This window comes from Dermacentor silvarum, chromosome 10, assembly GCF_013339745.2.
Source record: "Dermacentor silvarum isolate Dsil-2018 chromosome 10, BIME_Dsil_1.4, whole genome shotgun sequence".
Lineage (NCBI taxonomy): Eukaryota > Metazoa > Arthropoda > Arachnida > Ixodida > Ixodidae > Dermacentor > Dermacentor silvarum.
This window is the reverse complement of record NC_051163.1, coordinates 164,410-188,647: the sequence shown is the minus strand read 5'-3', so window position 1 is coordinate 188,647 and position 24,238 is coordinate 164,410. Positions and strand designations below refer to the sequence as shown.

Sequence of the window (24,238 nt, the reverse complement as noted above, 5' to 3'; positions counted from 1 at the left end):
CACTATTAACAAAGGTGCGACAACTTTACAGTGCACGCATCGTGGCACACATACAATGGCCACCACCAAACACGCTGAGGCGCCGCTGTGGGGGTGTTCGTACGTGTTTAAGAGCATAGCTCACCATGATGTGGCGTCAGTACGGTCTGAAGCCACATTCATCATAAACAACTTTCATGTAGGCAGCTATCGTGCAAAGTGTATTCTTTCAGAAAATATCGGTTGAGCGTTACGGTCCAGCGTACGTGTTCCCCACAGGCTGCGCACAAGATACTTTTTTTTTTCCTTGCATGGTATCGACATTGTATGGACTGTGCCATTGTGCAACGAGAACTGTACAAACACTACCAAAAATATTACACATCGATGGTGTGAAAGAACCTTAAAAGCACGATGTGCTAGCCTTGAAACACAATGTTATATACAATACGTTTTGCACCTAAAAGAGTGTCAGCGACCAGCACCTGATCAAGAGATGGTCCCAGACCGGTCGAAAGTCCATTTTGTCATGCATACCCTTCAAGAGAAGTGTTTACCCTAATGGGCTACATAGGGTAGGAATACGCGAATGTTGGACTGCAATGTAGAGCCCACTCTCTCATTGAAAGTACAGCTTAGTCAAATGATTTATCACCTAAGAACATCTCTAAACAGACTTTCATCCGGGCTATACCCTCTCCAAATTTTTTATCTGCGTTACCAGGAAGCTGGCATATCGCAGGCCAAAATCGAATTGATCGGCAACTAGAAGCACAGTGACGAGGCTCGCGCCCGTGGCTTCATTGTTAGATATATTGAAAAGGGGTGAAGGTGTTCTCGCTGCTGCCAATGAGGCTAAAAAAACGGAAGACCACGGCGTTGTCTCTTCCCTCCTTTTTATCCATCGAGACACTAAACTGTTTTTTTTTTTCTTTTTGTGTTTTTACTTTCTTGCTGGGTGTGTGCGTGCGTGCGTGCGTGCTGCGTGCGTGCGTGCGTGCCTTGCGTATGCGTGCCTGCTGCGTGCGTGGCGTGCGTGCGTGCGGCGTTGCGTGCGTGCGTGCGTGCATGCGTGTGCGTTGCGGTGCGTGCGTGCAGACCAGTGGGGGTATTCTTACGAGTCACTGATTCGCAGCAGCTGTACGAGCGAGGAGGTGACTGCCTGGAGCACCTGTCTCCTCCTTACTCGAGTGGCCGCATCCAATCAGCAGAGGCCGAAATGGACGGTCCACTAGGTGGACTCTTACTGAATACACCCCCAGGACAAATCGCGCAACATTCTGTCAGCAAAACCTCTGCTCGTTTCCTCTATTTTCGTGTTATTATCGTTTAGATGACAACCTAACCTTTCATGACATTTCCTCCGACTTGCGAATTCATACAAGACATATTTGCTTACGTCATAGCCTCCGAAATAAAGGGGGCGGGTCAGGCTTACAACACGCCAGCCGCTGCCGGAAGCCATGGTTACTTGAAAACAAAAATAAAAAAAAAAACAATTGTTGCAAGTAGGTGTTGTTCCAAGCTCGAAACAGGGCAATCATGTTGGCAATCATGAGCTTGTAGTGCGTAAAACCATAATCTACGATATTGCTTTCCTCTACATTGAGCTCTGGTTGGATTGATATGATGGGGAGACCACCTATCGGCTGGTCGGATGTTCGCTACGAAAAAAAGCAGGACTGAACAACGCGTGTAACGCCCACGTCATTCATCTATTACATGAGGTGACACTCGGTGCAGTCAGTCGTGATGCGCGCGCATCGCGACCTTCGCAGGTGCGTCATTTAAAATGCCGGCAGGGCCTCCGTCACTCGAGGAGCTCCCCGCTTGACGTGGTCGGCCCTGCCACCAGAAGCGCGCCACCGCTAGTCCGAGGAGAACGCCGATGACGTGGCCGAAGCTCGAGCTTTGGTGCGTTTGTAGATGCAAAAGCATCAACTCGAGCGCCACACCCGGCCAGAAAGGCATGTGCACGGGAAAGGAAGCCATCTCGTAGAGCGAACGCCCGCGCCCCCTGTGGTAGACGGCCTTCAGCGCCAACACTGCGCAGAACAAGGCGCACCCGCAGTCGTCACCGGGACGTCGGAACAGGGCCGGAAGCGGGTCTCGACGACGTAGAAGGTGTTTCCAGATGACGGCTGGCAAGCCGTCTCGGAGGACGGTAACGGCAAGAATTAGTCCGACAAGTAGGGCCAGAAACCTGCGGAAAGAATGCGATGTGCGCAACACTCTGCATGCGTCCTCTTTCTCTTTCGAGGCTCTGGACGAGAAGAATAAAGGATACCGAGGGTCTCAAATTTTTCTTAGTTACTAGTGCATGAAAACAATAGACTATCAAGTCAGGAAAGAAGTGGTGAAAAATGCAGCACCTTTACTGATACGTTTTTATTCTATTTAAATATAGAAATAAAGGTGAGGCTAGTTGCGCAAAAGATTGTGAATCATTCCAAGCTCTAGGAAGGTTTAGCGTGCCACTGGAGCTTCTAGAACGGTGTTTTCAGAATACGCGTGGTCAGCCTGTTGGTTGAGCATAGCACACGCGGCAACTTCTACTACGCAGCCGAAGCAGTTCACTGGCTGTTGTTAGGCTTCTCACGAGTCTGGCGTAAGGTGTCTCAGACACATGCTCCAGTGGTGTCTGCCTGTGCATGAAGGTTTCTTACGCTTCCATGATGATCAGCACCGCCACCGGTATTTCAGGCGTCGCGCCTCTATAGTACGCGAGATGAGAGGTAAAGGAAACCAGTAGCGTTTGTAGCGTACAGTGTATGGTCGCTCCCGCTCAGACCACTGTACACGCCACGGTGTGTTACACACGCAGCCTATCAGCAGAAGCGTTGTTTGCATGCACTATGCTCATGCCTGAAGTGGGAGCCAGCACGTCTCTAGCACGTCTCTAGCGACGTGTTAGAGAACGCCGAAAGCGAGTCCTTGGATCGAGGGCTACGACTTCGTAACCAAATTTCATGTCAATAAACTGTTTTCTCTCTTTCTCTCTCTCTTTCTCTGTCTCCATTTGAGCAAGATTCGTTTGCGAGGATAAGGCACTCATAATTTCGTTTCTAACTTATAATCTTGTCTGCCTTGCAATAAAGACAACAATCTTGGTTAGATTGTTTAGGTTCAGAGGATACATTCTACCAGCGGAACGATTCAACACGCAAACAGGATCAGAAGAAATGAAACAATCACTAGCAAAATAACGCTAGGGATTGTTCAATTCCTACTGTGCCTGTTGCCATCCTTAATCGTTCCCCTGGAAGAATTCGCGCCTTTCTTGGTATATCGTACTTGTCCGCCACCATTTAATCTATCGCCACCTTCTTTGTTGTGTCCATAAACCAAATTTACATAGCGTGCAGATTGTTGCTTTAGTCGATAAGACAACGCTATCTTGTAGTCCCCACCTGTAGTGGCCCAAGTCCCGTTCGAGCCTCTGGCCCACCGCCAACAACGATAGGAGGACGTACGCCAGGTGGCAAACATTCCCCACGTACACCAACGGGAGCACGAACGGTGAGTGCTCCAACGTCCACGTAGCCTGGTCCACCGCTGGAAGTATAGGGTACGGACCGGATGCGTGGGCAATGCAGGCGCAGGCGATGAACAGGCAAGTCACCGCCGTTCCAGGAACACCGCAGACGTGCAGGCGCCCGGGCCTACGTGGCATCCTGAGAAAAGGTTCATGTTACAGCCAGTTGTTGGCGCCCCACGCGAGAGCATCGACTAGTAAACCTGATCCGAGCGAGGCTCGGGCGTGTGCAAGTTGTTTTTCTATTCGTCAAACTACATGGTTGGTAATGTATCGGCTCACTGTACAAAGACGTTTAAAAGACTCTTGGCCGCTCCTTAGCACTAGTAAGTGCATTCCCTAGTTAGATTACATTCTTTAGCGTTATACGGTATGCCCTTTGTGAAACTATACTGTTGTGAATGTATTGGAACTTGATACAAATGTATTGGAACACGGTCCAAATGTATTAGAACACGCTCGCGCGTCTTCTTACAGGTGGAAGTAACGGCATCCACCGTAATTGATTCCATATGTAGAGTTCCAACATAGTATGCACTCACACTTTCAATTTAGTATATCTGCATGTGCATGCCAAAGTAAAGTGAGCTTGTCACACAAGGGGGTATGAAATCTCTAAGTAAAGCAGTGATGTTTCAACAGACACATATTACCATGCCATTCAAAACTCGTGCAGATCCCACGTACATAAGTTAGTGTGGGCATTAAAAAAATAAATACACATAATATTGCCCAGCCCGCACCAGATCCCACGTCCAGTAGGAATCGATGTTTTTGCGAAGCGTGTTGCAGTTACCTGGCTATCTAGCTTTGTTTGGGGTTCCGCAAAGTGATACCAGGTGAGCCAAAGTGTTTATGTAAATTAAGTAGTTGTGTGTGTGGGTCGGGAGCGTACGTGTCTTTGACCCCAGCAGCAAGGCGACGACCACGTTGAAGACGATCGAATGGCGGCAACGGCGCGATTTCTACGCCGGCCACTGGACGCGAGCTTACGACATGCAAATACTCGGTTTGTGCATAGTTAGCGGCCAAGCGTAGACCAGGGCAATACAGATTGTGATGTCATCAGCCAGAACGTGCTATAAAATCGTACGTATCCGAGATTGTCATGTGATGGATGTAAAACGAAGATGACATTGGTACCCCGGCGAAGAAATGTTGAAGCATAATTACCTTGGCTGATCATGAAGCCGGCACAATTTCTATTTATCGAGCTACGAGGAAAGTACTGACGTAAGTGGGCAGGTTCCTGGAATGCCCTTCTAAGCATGGAGATGTTCTAGGCACGGAGAGAAGGGTAGTGGTTTCGGCTAGTTGGTTTTCATGATGTTAAGTGGTGCAGCGCGAAGCCGGACAGAGGGACACAGAGCGCTCCTCCTCGTCTGTTCTGTGTCCTTCTGTCCTGCTTCGCGCTGTACCACTTAGCGCAACCAGACGCATATAGTAAACTCCGTATGCATCACGTGGTATGAACGCAGCTGCTTCTCAGGAACGCTAGTGTTAGTGCGCACAACCAAAACGCCACAGCAGAAGAAGGCAGAACGCTGATCATGGCTACGGGGCAGTGGTCATAGAGCGGCGCATGAAGGTACGCTCACTTGGCTTCGCCGGTTTTGCATCTCAAACATACCGCGGCTCTTTCGCGCCTCTGGCAACCTTCAAACCATCCAAGTACGGGCCGCACGTGCAGCGTCGATACCGTGAAACCACGGTGGTGGCAACGGTGACGATACAAACATGCCTCGAGTTTCCATATGATTACTATCGCAGCAGAACGAGAAAAAGCGCACCTGATGATGAATTTTCCCATCAAGCCTTCAGCCAGCAGCAAACCCACGAGAAGACCGCTAACCATCGGCACGAAGCTCTTCGGTGACGAAACGCACAGGATTAGCAGCTCGAGCAGCACACAGGTCAGCGGTCTCTCACTGACCACCAGTTTGCCGCCGAGGTGGATCGTCGAGCCGCAGAAGTGCTCGCGGTGAAGCAACTCCAGTGCCACAACGACACCCGCGAAGGTGTGCATGCACGTGGTTTCCAGGTGGGTCGTGCCGGCGAGTGTGCATAGCATTTTGAGGAGGGAGAGGTTCACCACGCCCACCAATATGACAACGATCGCGAGAACGCAGACAAAGTACTTCGTGCCCAGGGCAGCTTCGAGGATAAGACCCTTGAAGAAGAAGGACGCGACGTTGGCCGTGATGTGCACGATGTTGTCGTGGTGGAACGCCGCAGGCGCCACTCGCTCCCACAGCCCGTCGTGCAGTATGGCTGCGACGCTGGCGCATCGCTCGGGGTAGTGCTTGTTCAGGAAGTTCAAATGAGCTTGCACCTGAAGAAATATGACTATCAGCGTGGCCAATGGGAAGCGAGAGGCTGTGGTCAGCTCCTCGGGTTCGGTGAGCTCCGCCGACGGCTGGTACGCGGCAGTACCAACGGCAGTGTGCGGCAGCTCATGTTTCAGAGGCAGCGCCACGTTGATCTGTTCTTTGGCAGAGAAGGAATCGGCGGTGAAGTCGGAATGGCAAGTTATACCACGCGCGTCCTTTTTGTCGGGCATCTCATCTCCGAGTGCCGAGTCGATACTTCTGGCTGGCTTGTTCCTATGATGCACGGTGGACTGTGGATTCGAAGAAGGCTCACCTGCTGCTAGAGGCTGTCGCTCCGTGCTCATGACTTCGGAAGTCATGGACAGCATCTTCTCGCCTGGAAGGGTAGCTGTGGGTTGCTTGACGAGCACCTCGGGCTCAGCGTGATTTATTGCCGTTGGCCGCTCGCTGGTCGCGGTCAGCTGGGTCTGCACTTGCAGAAGGCAGCCTCGAAGACGAAGCCTGGACTGCTACCGGTGTAGCCGTGAAGGCCGGATGCGCCTGCGACTTCAGACTGACAGAAATGTGGCTCGCTGCGGCTGTATTCAGTGAGAAGTTGGCTGGCACCACCGGCCCGGCGGTCGTCGATGTTTCGTCTCGTCGCACGACTGGTGGTGGCAGGTTGGCAGGGGTTCGGGTGCGACTGATGGAAACATCTGGTTCGTGGGACGTCCCTGTCTCAGGTTCAGGATGCAACTGTGACGGTGCCGCAAGAGGCAACAAAGATAGCTCCGACATCTGTTGAATCGATGAGGAGGCGTCAGACGTCGATGTAAAAGAATTCACCGACATGCTGGGTGCACCACTGGCCAGAGCAACCAAACTTTGTCCTACCTGAGGCATTCTGATGTCCAACAGTGTCGCCGAGGAAGTTTCTGAGGCCCGGCGACGTGCGACAATAACATTTTGCGAACCGTTGCGGGATCCATCATTGGTTAAAGTACCAGTGTCGCCTCTGTTTCTGTCCCCAGCCATGTCGCTTTCGAGACTGTCCTGTCGTGGCATGGCTGACGTTCGCGTTAAGAGTAGGGTTGGATCTCCGACGTCCGCAGACAACGAGACCTAGAATTATATGACTCCGCTGCTACCGTTCCAGTTATCTGTCAGGGCTTCTCAGTGAGCTCGTGAGTGGGCTGCAACTTCACGTGTATTATAATTAATGATGGTGATGATCCTCATTTATGGCACGTACCTACGAAGGCGATTCTTGGCCACTTAGCACTTTGTGCAATAAACAACAAAACACGAGATGGGCCAAGAGTAAGGTGGCAGAAGGAAAGGTAAGAAAAACGATTAGCTATAAAAACGGAAAATGAACGTGCAGCTATAAAGTAAAAAAACAACCGTACACAATTGAGCAGTAAGACTAAGAGAACTAATATTACAGAAAGAGGTATTAAAAACGACATCAAAGGGCACATTAAACTTTTCAAACAACTTTTACCGTGTGCTGAAAAAAAAACTTATTTTTAACAATAAGCAACCATAGTAGACCTCACTGAAAATTATGACGCAGCCGACTTGTCTCCATGGTTTCAAATATTTCTCGTTGATTGACCTCCGGTTCAGATGAGGGCAAATTTTTGTTGATTACCGCTACTGCGACAAGCTCGCATTTAACACGGCTGATGGCCTCTAGCAATTTAAGGCGATGTCTTTTAGCTGGTGTGCTGTTCCTGCAATTTTGGAAACGCATCACCTACGCCGTTTTAAATGGTCGACCAGCCTTTGCTGTCTGCACGATGTGATCGTATTTTCGCCCATGCTTTAAAGCCACCTTCCTCGTCTGTCGGCCATTCTCCGTCTGTCAGCCTCCAGCTCAACAATTGTAAGTAACTTGTAGCCGTCGTCAGATAAAATTACTTGTCCACCTTTTCGATGCTACCGGTGTCCAACCCGACCCTGACAAAGTTCATGCTGTCCACGACTTTTCTGTTCCGCGTTCTTCTCAAGTGGTCCGCCCTTTTACACCGAAGGTGTTATAGGCTACCTTCAAGGAGATCGCGTCCGGCAAGAGACCGGAAGTAGATCAATAATTTCAGACGCTTCGCGCCACTTTGTGGCGCCGAATGAAAACGTTAGGTTGGCGGCGTTTTTAAACTTGGGGATCGTGAAAAACGTGTGCACCACACCCCACTTTTCACAGGCCCTTATGTTTGCTTCTTCATTACATGACGTAGCTCAACCTGGCGGCCACGTGAGCGCGTCAGCGCTAGTACGCGCGCTGTGATTGGCGTATCCATCTTTAATAAAAAAACGTCACAGTCTCTCCTATAACATCCAACTCCAGGCAGTCCAGAGGGCCCACGACATCGCAACGGGATTTCGCCTCCCGGTGCCATCGTGGGCGGAGCCACCGACTTGACCTGAAGGAGCCTTCGGCTCTCCCTGACCAGTTTCTCAGGACCAATAAAAGTTCTTGTCACTGTCACTGTCTCACCTATAACGTGTGTAGGTTCATTGTCTGTGCGTTAACGCACATCGCTCCGAAGCGTCGCGCCCCCTTGCGGCGGCGGTTGAAAGTTGCATCACTCCAAAGCGTAGCGCCCGCTTGTGGCGCCCAATGAAATCTCCGGGGTTTTCGTATAACGTGACGTAGGCTCTCCCCGGCGGCTACGCGCGTGTCACGCTAGTACGCGCGCCGCTATTAGGCAGCCGGACTCTAAAATAAAATAAAACGTAGTCTCTCTTCTACAATCGCGTATGTGCCTTTGCATGTGAAGTTTGCGTTTAGTGCCGTTGTGCAGAGCCACAGCTTCGCTGGCTTCCATCTTCAGAGTATAGTGGAAGGGCCCTGAATTTTTTTTTTCGAGCTCTGGTTTTCGAGCCAGCTGTGGAAGAAAACGACGACGAAGGCGTGAAAAGTGGCCCAAGCACGTTCGCGCGGTTGCGCCGCGGTATAGCGAAGCTCAACCCCGGCGGAACAACTTGCCGCCGGTGATAGCAGAACCTTCGCATTACGTGCGCAAAGCACTACGGTGGTGACTTTTCCAACGCCCTAAACCTGGGCTATTAAATGCGAAGCATTTCTTGGCGAACATTTGCTACTTTGACAGTATCTATTTGACAGTATCTACTTTGACAGTATCCCTTCTCAGAATGGATAGCAAGAGAAGGGAAGCGCAGTCGAGGTCGGCAGAAAACCAGATGTGATGATGAAGTTAGGAAATTTGCAGGCGCAAGTTGGAATACGCTAGCGCAGATCGCAGAGAGAGGCCTTCGTCCTGCAGAGGACATAAAATAGGATGATGATGATGACGATGATGATGATGATGATGATGATGATGATCTATCTATCTATCTAGCCGCCTACGTCTTCGTGCTCTCATGATCGTTTCGCTAACTTGGTATCTACCAAAATTGGCATACTATGACAAGAGTATATGACGAACATATATGATATGTCATGACATGCGTGTCATGTAGGTCATGAAACAGCCGCCTACGTCTTGGTCGTTTCGTTAACTTGGTAGCTACAAAATTCGCATAGTATGAGAGGAGTGATGACGAACATAAGTGATTGATCATGGCATAAATGTCATGGCATGCATGTCATGTAGGTCATCACAATGACTCAGCGAAAAAGATTCACACTGTAAAACCACTGAAAGGGGTTCGGACGTGGGTACTAAGTGAAGGAAACAATAAAGGATGCTGGTAGAAGCCAAAGTCATGACCATGACTGAGCAAAAACGCCAATGATTCATAGAAAAAAGATTAACACTCATAAACCACTGAAATGGGTTCAGACATGGGTACTAAGTGAAGGAAACACTAAAGGATGCTGGTAGAAGTCATATTCATGAGCATGAGTCAGCAAAAATGACAATGACTCAGTAAAAAAGATTAACACTCAAAAACCAGAGGAATGGGTTCGGACGTGGGCACTAACTGTAGGAAAAACTAAATGGTGATGGTAGAAATTATAGTCATCAGCATGACTCAGCAAAATGACAATGACTCAGCGAAAAAAGGATTAACACTAAAAACCACTGGAATGGGCTCTGACGTGGGTACTAAGTGAAGGAATCACTATAGGATGATGGTAGAAGTCATTGTCATCACCATGACTGAGCAAAAACGACAATGACTCAGAGAAAAAAGATTAACACTCAAAAACCACTGAAATGGCTTCAGACGTGGGTTGATGGCGAAAGGTTCAAAGGTCGAAGTCATAGTCGTGAACATGATTAAGGCTTAAATTTGGCCTTATGGTTTCTTAGGTGTAGCTGAATGGACGCCTGAGGACTCAAGACATGCATGTCATGTAGGTAACGAAAGAGCCACCTACGTCTTGGTGCTTCCATAATCGTTTCGTTAACTTGTTAGGCTCCCCGCACACTGCTTCGCATAACATCGATTCCCACTGGGCAGGGGATCTGCCGGCGTTTTATGCGGGTGTGACCCTGGGAGCATTGGCATCATTAACTGTTCGCTTCTTATGGTTGAATATGAATATATATATATATATATATATATATATATATATATATATATATATACAGACTTCTGATATTAGGGTGCATCATTTTTTCATTTTGTTCATTTCCTGTTTCATTTATTCAAAACACATTTCCAGCATGCCTTCAACCAACGCAAATGTGTTTCGGTTATGTGGTTAAATAGTTCGTCAAGGCATTTTTGCGCAAACGTGCATATAAACCTGATTTCTAAAGGATAGGAGATTGAACTGATGGATAATAGCGTATAAAACACATGTATTGTTATTACGAACTGGTGTGAAGTCTACTTCCGCACACTTCACAAAGCATTTAGGGGAAGTTCGCCAATAACATGCATTTTATACAGCGCTCGCTGTCTACGGTACAGTGAAAGATCACCGAGTTTTAGCGTACTCGTAACCGATTCTGAAAACTCTCACAACAAAAAATAAGAAGCGAATACGTGTGAACAGAAACACCATGCAAGCTCCTATAGCTGTGCTCCATGCCTCAAAAAGAAAACAATACGCTAAATAAGTAATCGGGCATTATGCACGTGCCCACGCAAAGGCCTTCCCACGCAGTTTACACCGGTGACGACTCTGCAGGGCTACACACTTCGATAAGACGTGAACGATGGCGGTGTCGGCGAGTCGGCGTTGCTACAGTTATTCTTGCAAGAAAGTGTCGTCTTCCGCGAGGACCTCGGAATCTCGGTCAGCAGTTGGCTCGGGCACGCGGTAGGCATTTGGCCAGGTGGTCCGAGCGGCGCAGACCTGACACCACAGGTTAGCTGGTGCCTGTTCTTCTTCGTCCGAAACAATGCTATGGGTCGGAAGGCGCTGCCTCAATCTTCGAATGCGGCTCAAGAAGCCGCAGCCTTCGCGGTACTGAGCTACAATCAGGCCAGCGAGGACTCCCAAGACGTGGCTCGCTGTGGAGGAGCCCGGTATGAAGAAATGTAGGTGTGCCAGTTCTAGCAGGACGCCCACCCAGAAGGGCACCGGGATGGTGAACGACGCCACCTGGTAGCCCCGGGGCTCTCGACGCTTCTGGTGGTGGATGGTCTTCAGGGCCAGCATGGTGCCGACCAGACTGCAGCTGGAGGAGCCCGATGAAGACGGCACCGGAGCCGGGACGCCCTCTCGGAAGGCGACCGCGTACCTCCAGGCGATCCAAGAGAGGCCGTCTGGGAGCACTTGCCCGGCGAACAGCAACCCAGAAGCCACGCACAAAAAGCTGCGGCCAATATGTTGGCACAAAGCGCACCCCGAGGGGTGATTAAAGTGACACTAAAGAAAAACATCAAATAAATTTGCACTGTTGGTCTGAATAATCAAACTGATTTTATCTGCAACCTATCTTCCACAGTAAACACGGGTATAAGAAAATATTGTATCATCATCATCATCATCATCATCATCATCAGCCTATATTTTTATGTCCACTGCAGGACGAAGGCCTCTCCCTGCGATCTCCAATTACCCCTGTCTTGCGTTAGCGTATTCCAACTTGCGCCTGCAAATTTCCTAACTTCATCATCCCATCTGGTTTTCTGCCGACCTCGACTGCGCTTCCCTTTTCTTGGTATCCATTCAGTAACCCTAATGGTCCACCGGTTATCCATCCTACGCATTACATGGCCTGCCCAGCTCCATTTCTTCCGCTTAATGTCAACTAGAATATCGGCTATCCCCGTTTGTTCTCTGATCCACACCGCTCTCTTCCTGTCTCTTAACGTTAGTCCAAAGATTTTTCGTTCCATCGCTCTTTGTGCGGTCCTTAACTTGTTCTCGAGCTTCTTTGTTAACCTCCAAGTTTCTGCCCCATATGTTAGCACCGGTAGAATGCAATGATTGTACACTTTTCTTTTCAACGACAGTGGTAAGCTCCCAGTCAAGATTTGGTAATGCCTGCCATATGCACTCCAACCCAATTTTATTCTTCTGTAAATTTCCTTCTCGTGATCAAGGTCCCCTGTGAGTAATTGACCTAGATAAACGTACTCCTTTACAGACTCTAGAGGCTGACTGGCGATCCTGAATTCTTGTTCCCTTGCCAGGCTATTGAACATTATCTTTGTCTTCTGCATATTCATCTTCAACCCAATTCTTACACTTTCTAGATTAAGGTCCTCAATCATTTGTTGTAATTCGTCTCCATTTTTGCTGAATAGGACAATGTCATTGGCAAACCGAAGGTTGCTGAGATATTCGCTGTTGATCCTCACTCCTAAGCCTTCCCAGTCTAAGAGCTTGAATACTTCTTCTAAGCATGCAGTGAATAGCATTGGAGAGATTGTGTCTCCTTGCCTGACCCCTTTCTTGATAGGTAACTTTCTACTTTTCTTGTGGAGAACCAAGGTAGCTGTGGTTGTATTGTATATTGTATATCCCAAAGTAAATCTAGAATTCTCTCGCTAATATCAGTGTAAGAAATATAGCATCAGAGATATGCGATATAATGACGGCAGGTTCTCATAATGTGCGATTTAATTTAACGAGGTTTGACTGTGTATTTCATTGATTTGAATCAGGGTTACGTATGCATTTCTTAAGTGGAAGAGCAACGAATAATGTAAAAGTGAACGAAAGCATGACTACCCCTGGGGAATGTCACGCCAGAACCAGAACGCGGATAATGGTTTCACATAATTAGGCTGTTACTTTGCGATGCATTGTATTGCATAGTTTCGAGAACATTTACGGCGGATATATCGGCCGCGTATGACATGTATGGTATGCGTCAGTCATGCTGGTCTATTGGCCATAGATAAAGGAATAGTACCCAATAAAGTGAATCATAAGAAATAATGTCTGCTTGTAAGCTACCTTGGCCCAATAGAGATTGTTTCAAGTTTGCTCGCCTTTCCTTATACTAGCTTTTTAACAAGCGACTTACTCAATCGGGTCATATACATTTCTAACAAAAAAAAAACGTGGGCAGCTTGCACTATAGTGGTGCAAGGCTGAAGTAAACAGCGGAGCTGGTGATCGACCTAGCTTCTTGCAGGTATTACTAGGCTTGGCTAAGTTTTGCTAGGAAACGCCAAGTGCTGCTGCACAGTATTCCGAATCGGCTCGCCACCGACGCGCAGATCCTCGCTTGGCCGCGCGACGCGCTTCCAGATGAGCGGCTTCTTCGGGTGTCCGGATCTTCTTAGGTCGTCCCATGTCAAGGCTACATGTACTCGCCACAGAGTCAACGAGAGTTCTGCCACCGTCGCGGCGGCTCCAAGCTTTACCTCCCCGGTGACGTCACGGCCAAGCTGCACCTCCACACTTGCCGGGGTGTGGCTGGTCAAAACCTGCCGAGCACCGCCAGATGCGCCTGCTGCATTCACGGACACCGCGCGCGTTCGGCGCGAACGTGGGGAAACGCGAATGGCGTCAGCAGCAGCTCTACGCGTTGCAACTTGGTGCTGCTACAATTTCTTCCTCTCTCTCTCTCTCTGTTGCTCTCATTTTCTCTTTCTCTCTCCCGAGCATAGCGCTCGCCGCGCGCATGCTCTCCTTCACTCCCCTTAACGTCCCATGTCAAAGCAACATGTGCACGGGCACGGAGAGGAGGTGAAGCACACGCCGCTGCGCGAGGTGGTTGCTTGGCAACGCGCGGTGACGTCAACGTTCAGCTAGGTTTTTTGTACACGCTCCACGGACTGACGGTCTGCTTAAATAGCTCCGCTGTTAAAAACATATATCAGAAGAGAAAGTCAAGGCAATTCTATACACGATTTGAGATTCAGTTCATTGACGCATGACCTCCATAGAACAGTTCCAAATACGCCCTACATTTTCCAGCACGCCCAGACGCCAAATAGGACTTCGAACCCATATTGAATAAAAATGGTATGATTATCATAACCATCACACTGATATTAGACTTGTACATCACAGTCCAAGTATGCAAATATGTGGGTTTTATCGAAGGCAAAGATTTGATAATATTAAGTACATTGCCCATGGACGGAAATACGTACGTTGCCCGTCAAGGGGACAACGGATAAAAAATATACTTGTATGATTATTTTCCTGATCATAAATAAACAGCGTTGTCATTTAAATCCCCTTCGTATAACATGATTGTTCATTTTAATGCCTGTGCGCTCTAGATGAACAAAGCTGCAGATGATGGCACCACGCAGGCTTGACGCTTAATCAAATCAGGGAGCATTCATACGTACGCGTTTTAGCCCGTGTGTGAAAGAGGGCTCCCTGTCGAATCTAGTGATATCCAGAATCCCGTAAACAGGTTCTGTAATAAGGCCACCATGCAGGGCTTACCTGAAGTGACCAAGGTCGCGTTCGAGGTCCTGGCCCACCGCCAAAAGAGACAGGCCGACGTAGGCTACCTGGTAGAAGTCGTCCAGGTACAACGGCGAGAGAATGGACGGTTTCCAAACGGGGTACCTAAATGTCAATGTTGACTTGGCCGCGGTCGAAGTGTCAGCGTACGGCCCGCACAAGAAGGCGAAGCTTACAGCTGCGACGAAGCAATACGTGACTGGCACGTTTGGAACGACGCACAGGTAGATATTTTTCCGCGAGTTTGGAATTCTGAAAACACAAACCGACATAACAAATTCCGCACTGTGAATTCACCGTATATATTCATAGTTGAAAGACGCCACAACGATTTTGCGGCAGGCACCTGTTTTTTTATTATTTTTTATAATAAACGTTTGATTCTCTTATCTGGTAACCTTGTGGTTAACTTAAGTGAACCTCGTACACTGCGATTCCGATGAATCACCAGCTATACCACCAAAAATGTTTTTAAAAGACAACATTAAAAGCCCTTTATTATACCTCTTGGTGCACTGCACAGGTGAACTCCCCACACGATGCATGGCACGGGCACCTCGGGTAAAAACTCCCCAACCCTCCTATTTCTAGCGTTCGAGTCTGCCTACATCGGACTAGCTCATTCTTGGCAAGACCTGGCAACTAGCTAGACCAGATCCGAATTGCCAATGTAAATGTTCACCAGTGGAGTTGTGTAATCGGGGCTTTGTAGGAGAGCAGTACCAGCACTTTCGGTACGAATGAAGTTATGACCCTTCCGCCCGTCTATTTATCCATCCATTGGTCCGTCCGTCCGTCCATCCATCCCACTATTCAATTAACCATTGAACCGTTCATCTATTTTTAACAATATTGACGAAAAAAAAGGAAGGAAAGAGTGGAGAAGGAAAGGCAGGGAGGTTAACCAGTTCAGCACAACCGGTTTGCTATGTCTAACATTTAGAGAGGAGGGTCAAGGGCGTGGCAGTCATTGCTGTAATTCTAGCAAAACTAAGGAGATAAACTTGTATTGGTCGCGCAAAAAATATTTAGGTGCCTATATGTCACTGCTGACCACTCAGTTACAAGCTCTCGTCTCGAAGTAGAACAGCTCACCACAATAAGATCGATTATTCGTAACCAATGCCCACTAACAAATGAGCGAGATTTTATATATTACTGTTCGCACGTTAGTCCAACTGTTCGAACATCAAGTTGACGGTAAAGTTTATTTGTATCGGAAGGGTTCCCAAGGACGCTGTTGTTCCGCACACATGCTTCAGTACATCATTCACTACGTTTAATTCTCGCAGCTACACCTGAGTGGTGTGACCGTAAGAAAGAATGCTCCATGCCTGTGAATATTTCAGCAGACCAAGATCTCACCTGACTATAAGGCTTCCCAGCGTTGTTCCACACAAGAACCCTCCCGCCAGATATCCACTGAATATCGGCATCGAGTTCTTCTCGGAACACGAACCGATGACGAGAAGTTCCAACATAGAACACACGAGTGGCCTTATCCCGAACTCGCGGGCTCCATAGTAGATGGTCGAGTCGCTGAGGTACCTTCGAATAATCATGTCTAGGGCGACAATGACACCGGCAAACGTATGCATGCACATGGTGCATATGGAAGGCTCGCCGGTCAGCTCGCAGGAGATCAGGGCGTAGAAGGTGTTGACCAGCCCCACAAGAACGACAACAACGGCGAGGAGCGCGACGAAGTGCAGCGAACCAATCGCGGCTTCGAGTATAAGAGCCTTGAAGAAGAAGAAGAACATGCCGCAAACCAGGTGAGTGACGTCGGCATGGTGGAATGCCGCGAATACCACCCGCTCCCACTGGTCATCGAACAATATGGTGGCGACGCTTGCGCACCGTTCGGGATAGTGCTGGTGCAGGTAGTTCCAGTGAGCTTCCGCCTGCATGCACATCACTGCCAACGTAGCCCACGGGACGTGCGCTGCCGCGTGCGGGCCTTCGGCATACGCCTCACCCGGCAAGGCCGTGTGACGGGGGTTGCCCTGTTCGGGAGGCCGGTCGGCAGCATGTGATTCGGTGGGGAGAACAAACTCGGATCTCTCTGCCCACGACACATCTATTGCGGCTTCTGGCGTTTCAGCCAGCGGTGGCCGAGGAGAGTCGCACGTTGGGCCCAATGACCGCGGAATGAGCGTCCCACGTGATTCCAATATCGGCACAGCACGCTCGTTGAAATTCTTAGTCATGGACTTCACCTCATTGCCCTTAAAGGTCGTTGCGGAAAACGTCGCAGCGCTTCCGCATTGCGCCTTCCTCATTGCTGGAAATGGAGTCACTTCAGCAAGATGCGGTTGGTCAGTGTCGTTGATAAGGTCTGCGCCTTTAAGCAGCGACGCGGGCATGTGACTCTGGGTACTCGCGGTCGACGGTATATCGCAGGATGGAACTGGGGACCCCGTTCCAAATGGCCGTGTCTTCTGGTACTCCGAACTGAAAGATACTTGCTGTGCGCTTGGAGAACGTGTTCGGGAACTTGCGTAGGGCGGTTGCAAATTATACGTCGTTTTCAGTTGGTTTTGTCTTGCTGGTAAAATCTGGTGAGCCAGGGACCTGTGACCAACGGTTGGCGACACTGAAGCCTGGCGAGCTAACGGCACGACTAGCGAATGGCGTTTTGGTACTTCGGATTGGGCCGCAGCAACGGTTTCAGACGACTGTTCTCTCAGTAATGGCACGTCCCCTGTCAGTGCTCGAACATCTAGCCGGGCCCCAGACAATCCGCGGTCTTTGAACCTCAAATCTTTCTTGGCAATGGAAGCTTCACTGTTGGAACACACGACAAAGGCACCAACCTGGGTGCTTGGAAACGGCAGGGCATCGACGAGAGTGTCCTCAGTCTCGCCTCTGTATGGCGGACAGAAATCGCGATCTTTGAAGTCCATCGATGTTACCCTGGGTGGATCTTAAAGTTGGCGCCTCCAGTTTTGCTTAGGCAGGCTCACTTTGTGAAACACTCGGCTGGTCCACACAGATCTCGAGTAATTTCTGCCCGCGTACGTTGTGAAGCTGGTGGACTCCGCACTTCGTTTTCTTCTTCTTCGACCTAATACATTATTGCTGTTCTTTCCTGTTGCTTCCTCTACTCAAGTGGCACATACCCACCTTAGAGGATCGGGCACAAATTGGGTGCTTTGCACAAAATGAGTAAAAGAAGTTTAGAATATCAAAGCTGGAAGAATTTTTTTTTTCATTTTTATCTCCTGCTGTTGCTCAGTGCCTGGACTACTAGCGGGTGTCATGTTTCACTTATAATCAAACGATCAACGAACTTTGTTGAGTTTTTTTTTCTTTGGGTGGCAAGGGGGCGACATTCTGCTAGGCATATTAGGCATGTTAGGATGTTATACATATTAGGATGCTCAGGAAGGCTTAAGGATTATTAGTGACCTAGGCACTAACAAAAAGGTAATTAATAAATATTTCTTACTTAGTCTTTTCATATTAACTCAAGATGCGGCGAAGTACTTACAACTCGCCGTAGAGCTCGTATGCGAAGACGACAGGTGTTTCACGGTCATAGGTATTTTATAAAAATTATGTATTGTGTAAATTAAAAACCCTGCATACTGCTTGCAATGTTCTAATTTTTTTAGAATGAAAAAACAACTCCCATTATCTCCACATTCTAAACGCTGGTCTTACTGCGAGGCGTAAATGGCCAAATCATCAGACTTGTTGCTGAAGTTTGACGACACTAAAAATCGCAACTAACGATGTCTTCAAATAAGTTTGATTGCTTCTAACTTAAAATACCGCAGTTTTACCGGCCGGTAAAGCATTTATCGCGATAGCAAAGTATTAGACAACTACACAATCTAAGGTTCGCAATTCTATCGGCAATATCATCATCATCATCGTCATCATCATCAGCCTATACTTATGCCCACTGCAGGACCAAGGCCTCTCCCAGCGATTTCCAATTACCGCAGTCTTGCTCTAGGTGATTCCAACTTGTGCCTGCAAATTTCCTAATTTCATCTACCCACTTAGCTTTCTGCCATCCTCGACTGCGCTTCCCTTCTCTTGGTGTCCATTCTGTAACCCTAATGGTCCACCGGTTATCCATTCTACGCATTACATGTCCTGCCCAGCTCCATATAAATAGCAGCAAACATTTGCTTACTGAATAAATTAACAACCATGGTGTCACGCACGCACATGTAAACATAAACAGATCTCATTCGATCACCGCGAGTACTCGTTTCACAACCCTCGTGTGATGAAGAGCGGCAAATGCGGCGAGCGAATACCCCTTCGTGTTGCATCTCGCAGGGGAGACGCGAGTTAACCTGGCCCCCTTCTGCTGCCCTCATCGCGCGCGCTCAGCCAACTCCTCCCCAGTTTCCCTCTTCTTGCATGCGGGAGAAGGCAGCACTCATCAAGCCACCATCCTTCTCGCGTCACCCTCGCATGCCTTGTCTCATACCCTGAGTATACGGCTTGCGGGCACTGCAAGCCCGCAAGCCGACTGATACGGTCTTCACAGCACTGAAGTGCCTCCGGTCAAGCGACCTGTTTGGACGACTGTGACGCTCCTGAGTTCCTTTGTGAGTGTGTGTGTGTTTTTTTTCTTATGTTTTCTTTTATCTCCCTCTCTAAGTGTGTGCATTTTTCTTTATCTTTCTGTCTCCCCTTACCCCTTCCCCAGTGTAGGGTAGCAAACTGGATATTTACCTTCCGGTTAACCTCCCTGCCTTTCGCATCTCATTTATCTTTCTCTCTCTCCCTTGCGGGCACTTGGGCTTTATGCGGAATCTCACGGACTCTCACGATTTTATACGGATTCTGGGATAGGATTGCCATTGCAGTCTTGGAGATTCTTCCGGCCATGTACTTATGGCACGCCTCTTGAGGAAGTCAGTGATGACAGTCTCAGCTTTTGTCTGCGTGATGGCTAACGCAGTCGCTACCTCTTCCGCTTGGAGGGTGGTGGACTGTGTGAGAGTGAGGCTCGTTATGAGGGTAGGGGGGATGGCGGCCCCGGCGGTTTTGGTGCATGCGCGAGCGTAGTTCGCAGCGTCCGTATACACGGTGGTGCTAGTGTCTCCATATCGCAGAAGAGTCTGCTGCTGGGCCTGTTGGTGCATACTTGTAGAAACGATGGAACCCAGCCCTTAAGACGGAAGCACCAGGAGAGAAGTGGGCGGACACCCGCTCCGACTAGCAACAAGTTTAATGAAACAACCACACAGAAGTTCGCAGGGAGCCAGAGCGCGCATGCGTCGTACACACCACGTGAATATCAAAGAACACGGAATCACATCTGGTAACCACATTTTTCTAAATAAGCTATCTCTTTCTTTGACAGCGATAACGAGGGTACACTACCACATTGATTGCGACCATGTTTTCGAAGATGGTACCCTTCAATCAGTTCTCGTTCGTATCGTGTGTTTCCCCGGCCAATAATTTGTGTGTCTTCTAGAGCAGGTGACAGCCGCACACTCGACAATTAGTAGGCAGGTTTGCCCCTCCTCCTGACGTGACATACGTGTCATGTTCTTTTAAGGCGGGGCGTTGTATTAATGTCCGCTTCTTCTCTCCTCATTATTTCTCTCGCTCCAGAGGTTCTCCTAGAATACTAATCCTGATTCCTTCTTCTGTTGTTGTTGCGGCCTCAACACATCTATCCTGCGAGATCGTCGATCTGGTTTTTCTTTGTATTTTAGTGGGCGATTAGCATTTATTGAGCAGTACATGCGGTCTGAATATTGCAGGTTTGTTTTTGTCTAACCTCTTACACGGCACACTTGAATCCCTGGGTGCGTGCTATGGGGTATGTGCTGCCCTTCAATTAGGTTCTTTCATGCTAGCTTTCGCCACTGTTCACATGCCGCTCTTCAGTTCACTTATTTCAAGCCAACTTGCATCACAGGGTATGCATTACTGGTTATGTGCCGCCATTTACTGAACGTTTCACGCAAGCTTGGGACAATGAATGGTCCATGGTATGTGCCACTCTGTAATGGTGTTTTAAGTGCGAAGCACTTTAGGGGCCCCGTCTGCCGGCGTCTAATGTGATGTCATGCCGTCATGGTCACGCTAAAAAACAAGATCTGCCAAAAACTCGCGTCTCGTTCACTTGGTATATACCAAAATTGGCAGGGAAGGATACAAATGTATGACTAACATGACTGGTAGGTCATGACATCAATAACATCACATGCTCGTCAGTTGCGCCACGATTACCAAAAATTAAATCCGCGTGGTGCATACCCGCATCGGATATGCGGGTATAAGCCAGAGATATACGGTAATTTGCACAAACTCGTGAAAATCGCTTCCTGAACGCCAGCCTCGTACCAGCGCAGCGCAAGAGAGGACGCCACCACCATACAAGCGCTCGATTCCATTCCTCCTCACTTGTGCAAGAATAGCACAGGAATGACATATATTCACGTCAGTGTATCTGCATTACAGTTGGATTTGAACTACACAAGCGCAGAATTTGAGTCCAGCGCTTAATGTAGCTCCAATCCTGCTCCAATCCTGCGCTTGTGTAGTTAAAACCAACGGTGAGTTAACATAGGGGATATACCGGCGCATCACTGCTTCGCACTTCCCCAGGTTTCACGTTAGTGGAGCTATATTAGCGCTGGATTCGAACTACACAAGCATGGAATTTGAGCAGGATCGGAGCTGCATTAAGCACAGGATTTTATCAAGGCTTTACCTACACAAGCGCACAGTTTTTTGTTCGCCTCACAAAGACTTCACCAAAAAGAAGACAAACTCAAATAGTAGCCTCTGCCGACAAACTTTCCTGTACTTGTATACCTGCTCAGCAGTGAGTGGGCTTCACAAAATTCTCTATAATGACCACAAAGCAGCTGTTTTCCCAACAATACCCGGAGCCTTCATCGCTTTCTTCTTAGCACACGTAGTGGTCACTCTCGTCATTGTGACAATTCTCTACTCTGTTTCAGCAAGCTATAAGTTTTTTTCTTATGTTCTTAGAGATGCGTCTCAAGAACAGACATTGACCTCATCAAAGTGTTTTTATTCTGTGTGATCTGCTGTAAGCTGTCCACATTGATACTCCACAAAATTGTGCCAGTTTTGGGTGCACGGTGCTCTTGCAGTGCACGGTGCTCTTGCAGTGCACCAGATGTACAGCCGCCCTGGCCCTTTCGACCGGCTGATACGCAAGGCGTATAAGCAAGCGCTCGGACTCCCACCCGGAACGGCTACTTTTCGCCTCGAGGAGACAGAGGTGTAAAACAACGCACGGGAAATCATAGAGGCCCACCTGGTAAGCCAGAAGGAAAGACTACTACGCACAATAGCGGGATGCTGCGTCTTGGAACGTCTTGGATATTCCGTACGGAAGACCAGCGCACTGACCAAAATCCCAACACGAATACAAGAAACTATGTACGTCTCACCGATTCCCAGGAACATGCACCCAAACTTGCACATCGGACGGAGACAAGCCCGAGCGCAGGCGCTCGCGAGAAAGTATGGAAACCACCCCAATGTCTTGTACGTAGACGCGGCCAGCACCGCAAGAAGCACCGCATTCGTCACCAGCGTAGTCGACAATCACGGGACCGAAATAAATGCATCGTCGGTTTCCAGAGTGAGCGCTGCGGAGGCAGAGGAACTAGCGATAGTGTTAGCCATCACGACGAGACCGCAGTGGGATTGCGTCATAGTTCTGACGGACTCTCAGACGGCATGCAGAAATTACTCCAGGGCCAAAATTTCCAAGGCTGCACATCGCATTCTGAATGGAGCGCACCAGCTGCCACCATACATACAAATCCTGTGGACTCCGGGGCATCAGTCCTTACGCGGCAATCAGCAGGCACACGCCTACGCCCGAGCACATGCACACCGGGAGCCGCGAGATGACCGCGCCGAGCAGTTCCAACCAGAGCCCATACCATTAACCTACACTCACATCCTACAACACTATCGCCTTTCACGAAGAACACTACCCCCACCTCATAATTCTCTGACGCGAGAGAAGGCCGTAATATGGCGAAAACTCCAAACAAACACATATCCACATTTGAGTCTTTACCACGCCATACACCTTGCGCTGTATTCCTATAAATGTCCACACTGTGATCAATGTGCAACACTTTACCATATGGTATGGGCTTGCGCAAACACACCACAGCTAACACCCATAACACACCCCACCACACGGCAATGGGAGGCAGCGCTGTCCAGCTCCGACTCGACGGACCAGCTCAACCTGGTCAACCGAGCGAGAAGGGCAGCTAAGGTCGCTGGACTCCTGGACTGAGGGGACCACCCACTGCAGAGCGGGGGAGCTACCTACGCTCGCGTGCTCTTTTTATTAGAGTTTATTCTCTCTCTCTCTCTCCCTGGCCCTTTTAATTTCCGGCCAGAAATTACATACTGAATATTTAAGTTTATCCGATGGTGAGCAGAATCGAACCAGCGTCACATGTACTCAGTCAATCTCGTCCTATGATCTATTCAGACATTAGCCACGCATGGACGTGGCTTCTCCATGGCACCGCCAGAGGGCGCAGCGTGTCCGGTGCGAAGCACGAGGAAGGAACACGGCTGCACTGCACGCTTCATCCATGGCGCGTTTCGACGATGGTCATACTGTCCGCTCTACATTGCTTCAATGCTAATCGCTTTAACGTCAACAGTGTTCCTAAGATGATTTATGCCAGATTTTTTTCTTTGCGTATATGGGGACAAACATGAAGAAAAACGTGACCTGCTTCCTCTTATGGTGCTACATTCGTAAAGGTTGTTGCTCTCCACAGGGGAAGAAGGAACGGGAACAAAATTAACGATAAAAGATGATGGTTAGAACAGGAGAAAGGGCTGCATATGTGCAACTACGTAACTGAGTGGTTTATTTTAAAGTCTCGAGTCTGCTACGGCCATAACAGCCCCATAGCTCTTTAAGCGACCGTTTATTCCCACAATGCGACGAAAATAGTACCTCCCCATAATGCATTCCTTCTGATCTCGGCCTCAGTAAAACCAGCGTCTTCTTCTGGGACACATACTCAGGGCAGCCGCTAAAAACATTTTGCTGGCTCTCAAGCACATTGCAGTATTCAAAGTTTGGGCTCGCCGCAAGGCTGATGAAATGTGTGTAGGAGTGTCGAGCGAGTAAAGGCAACATCCAGGCGAATTCCATGAAGCATACTTGTGTGACTTCGCTTGACTTTTTCTGGGAAACAAACAGACCTGTCAATTTCCATTTCTCACAGGCGCCTACACAAATGCTGTGGCTAAGACTATTGAGCGACTGCACCACCTCGCATGAGCGAAGTCACCAATAAAACATCGAGTTTGCATCCGTTCGTGGGTCTACCTTGTTAGTAAAAAGCAGTGTAAAGCGATATACATTCAAAATATGGCTATACAGAAGACAATTATGAGCATATGGGCAAAAATACACTGCACCCGTGAAAGTACGTGACAGCACGCGTAACGCCTGACGATGTCTAAAGTTCGCAACAACAGGCACTTTCTTCCCAGTTATTTCGTAACAGAAAAACCGCGAGGTTAAAACAAATATGGCAACTTAAACGAACATCAAGCTGACGTTAAACGCACTTTATTGTTTACATGCATATGGTCGTA

The 24,238-nt window shown here is 48.7% G+C and overlaps 2 protein-coding genes across 3 annotated transcripts in view; one reads left to right on the top strand and one right to left on the bottom strand.

Moving 5' to 3' along the window:
- The window catches only part of LOC119466557 (ATP-binding cassette sub-family A member 17-like), a 28,145-nt gene extending 26,931 nt beyond the window's left edge, over positions 1–1,214 (top strand). The window contains exon 9 of the mRNA XM_037727082.2: positions 1,078–1,214. Coding sequence (XP_037583010.2) covers positions 1,078–1,214 — 137 coding nt within the window. The remainder of the gene's footprint in view (positions 1–1,077) is intronic.
- A 22,981-nt stretch (positions 1,215–24,195) lies between these two features.
- Positions 24,196–24,238, bottom strand: part of LOC119431243 (carboxypeptidase inhibitor SmCI-like) — a 15,437-nt gene continuing 15,394 nt past the window's right edge. For both annotated transcript variants that reach the window (XM_049656781.1, XM_037698723.2), the window contains exon 5: positions 24,196–24,238. This exon is cut by the window's right edge. The gene's annotated coding sequence lies outside the window, so the exon portion shown is untranslated.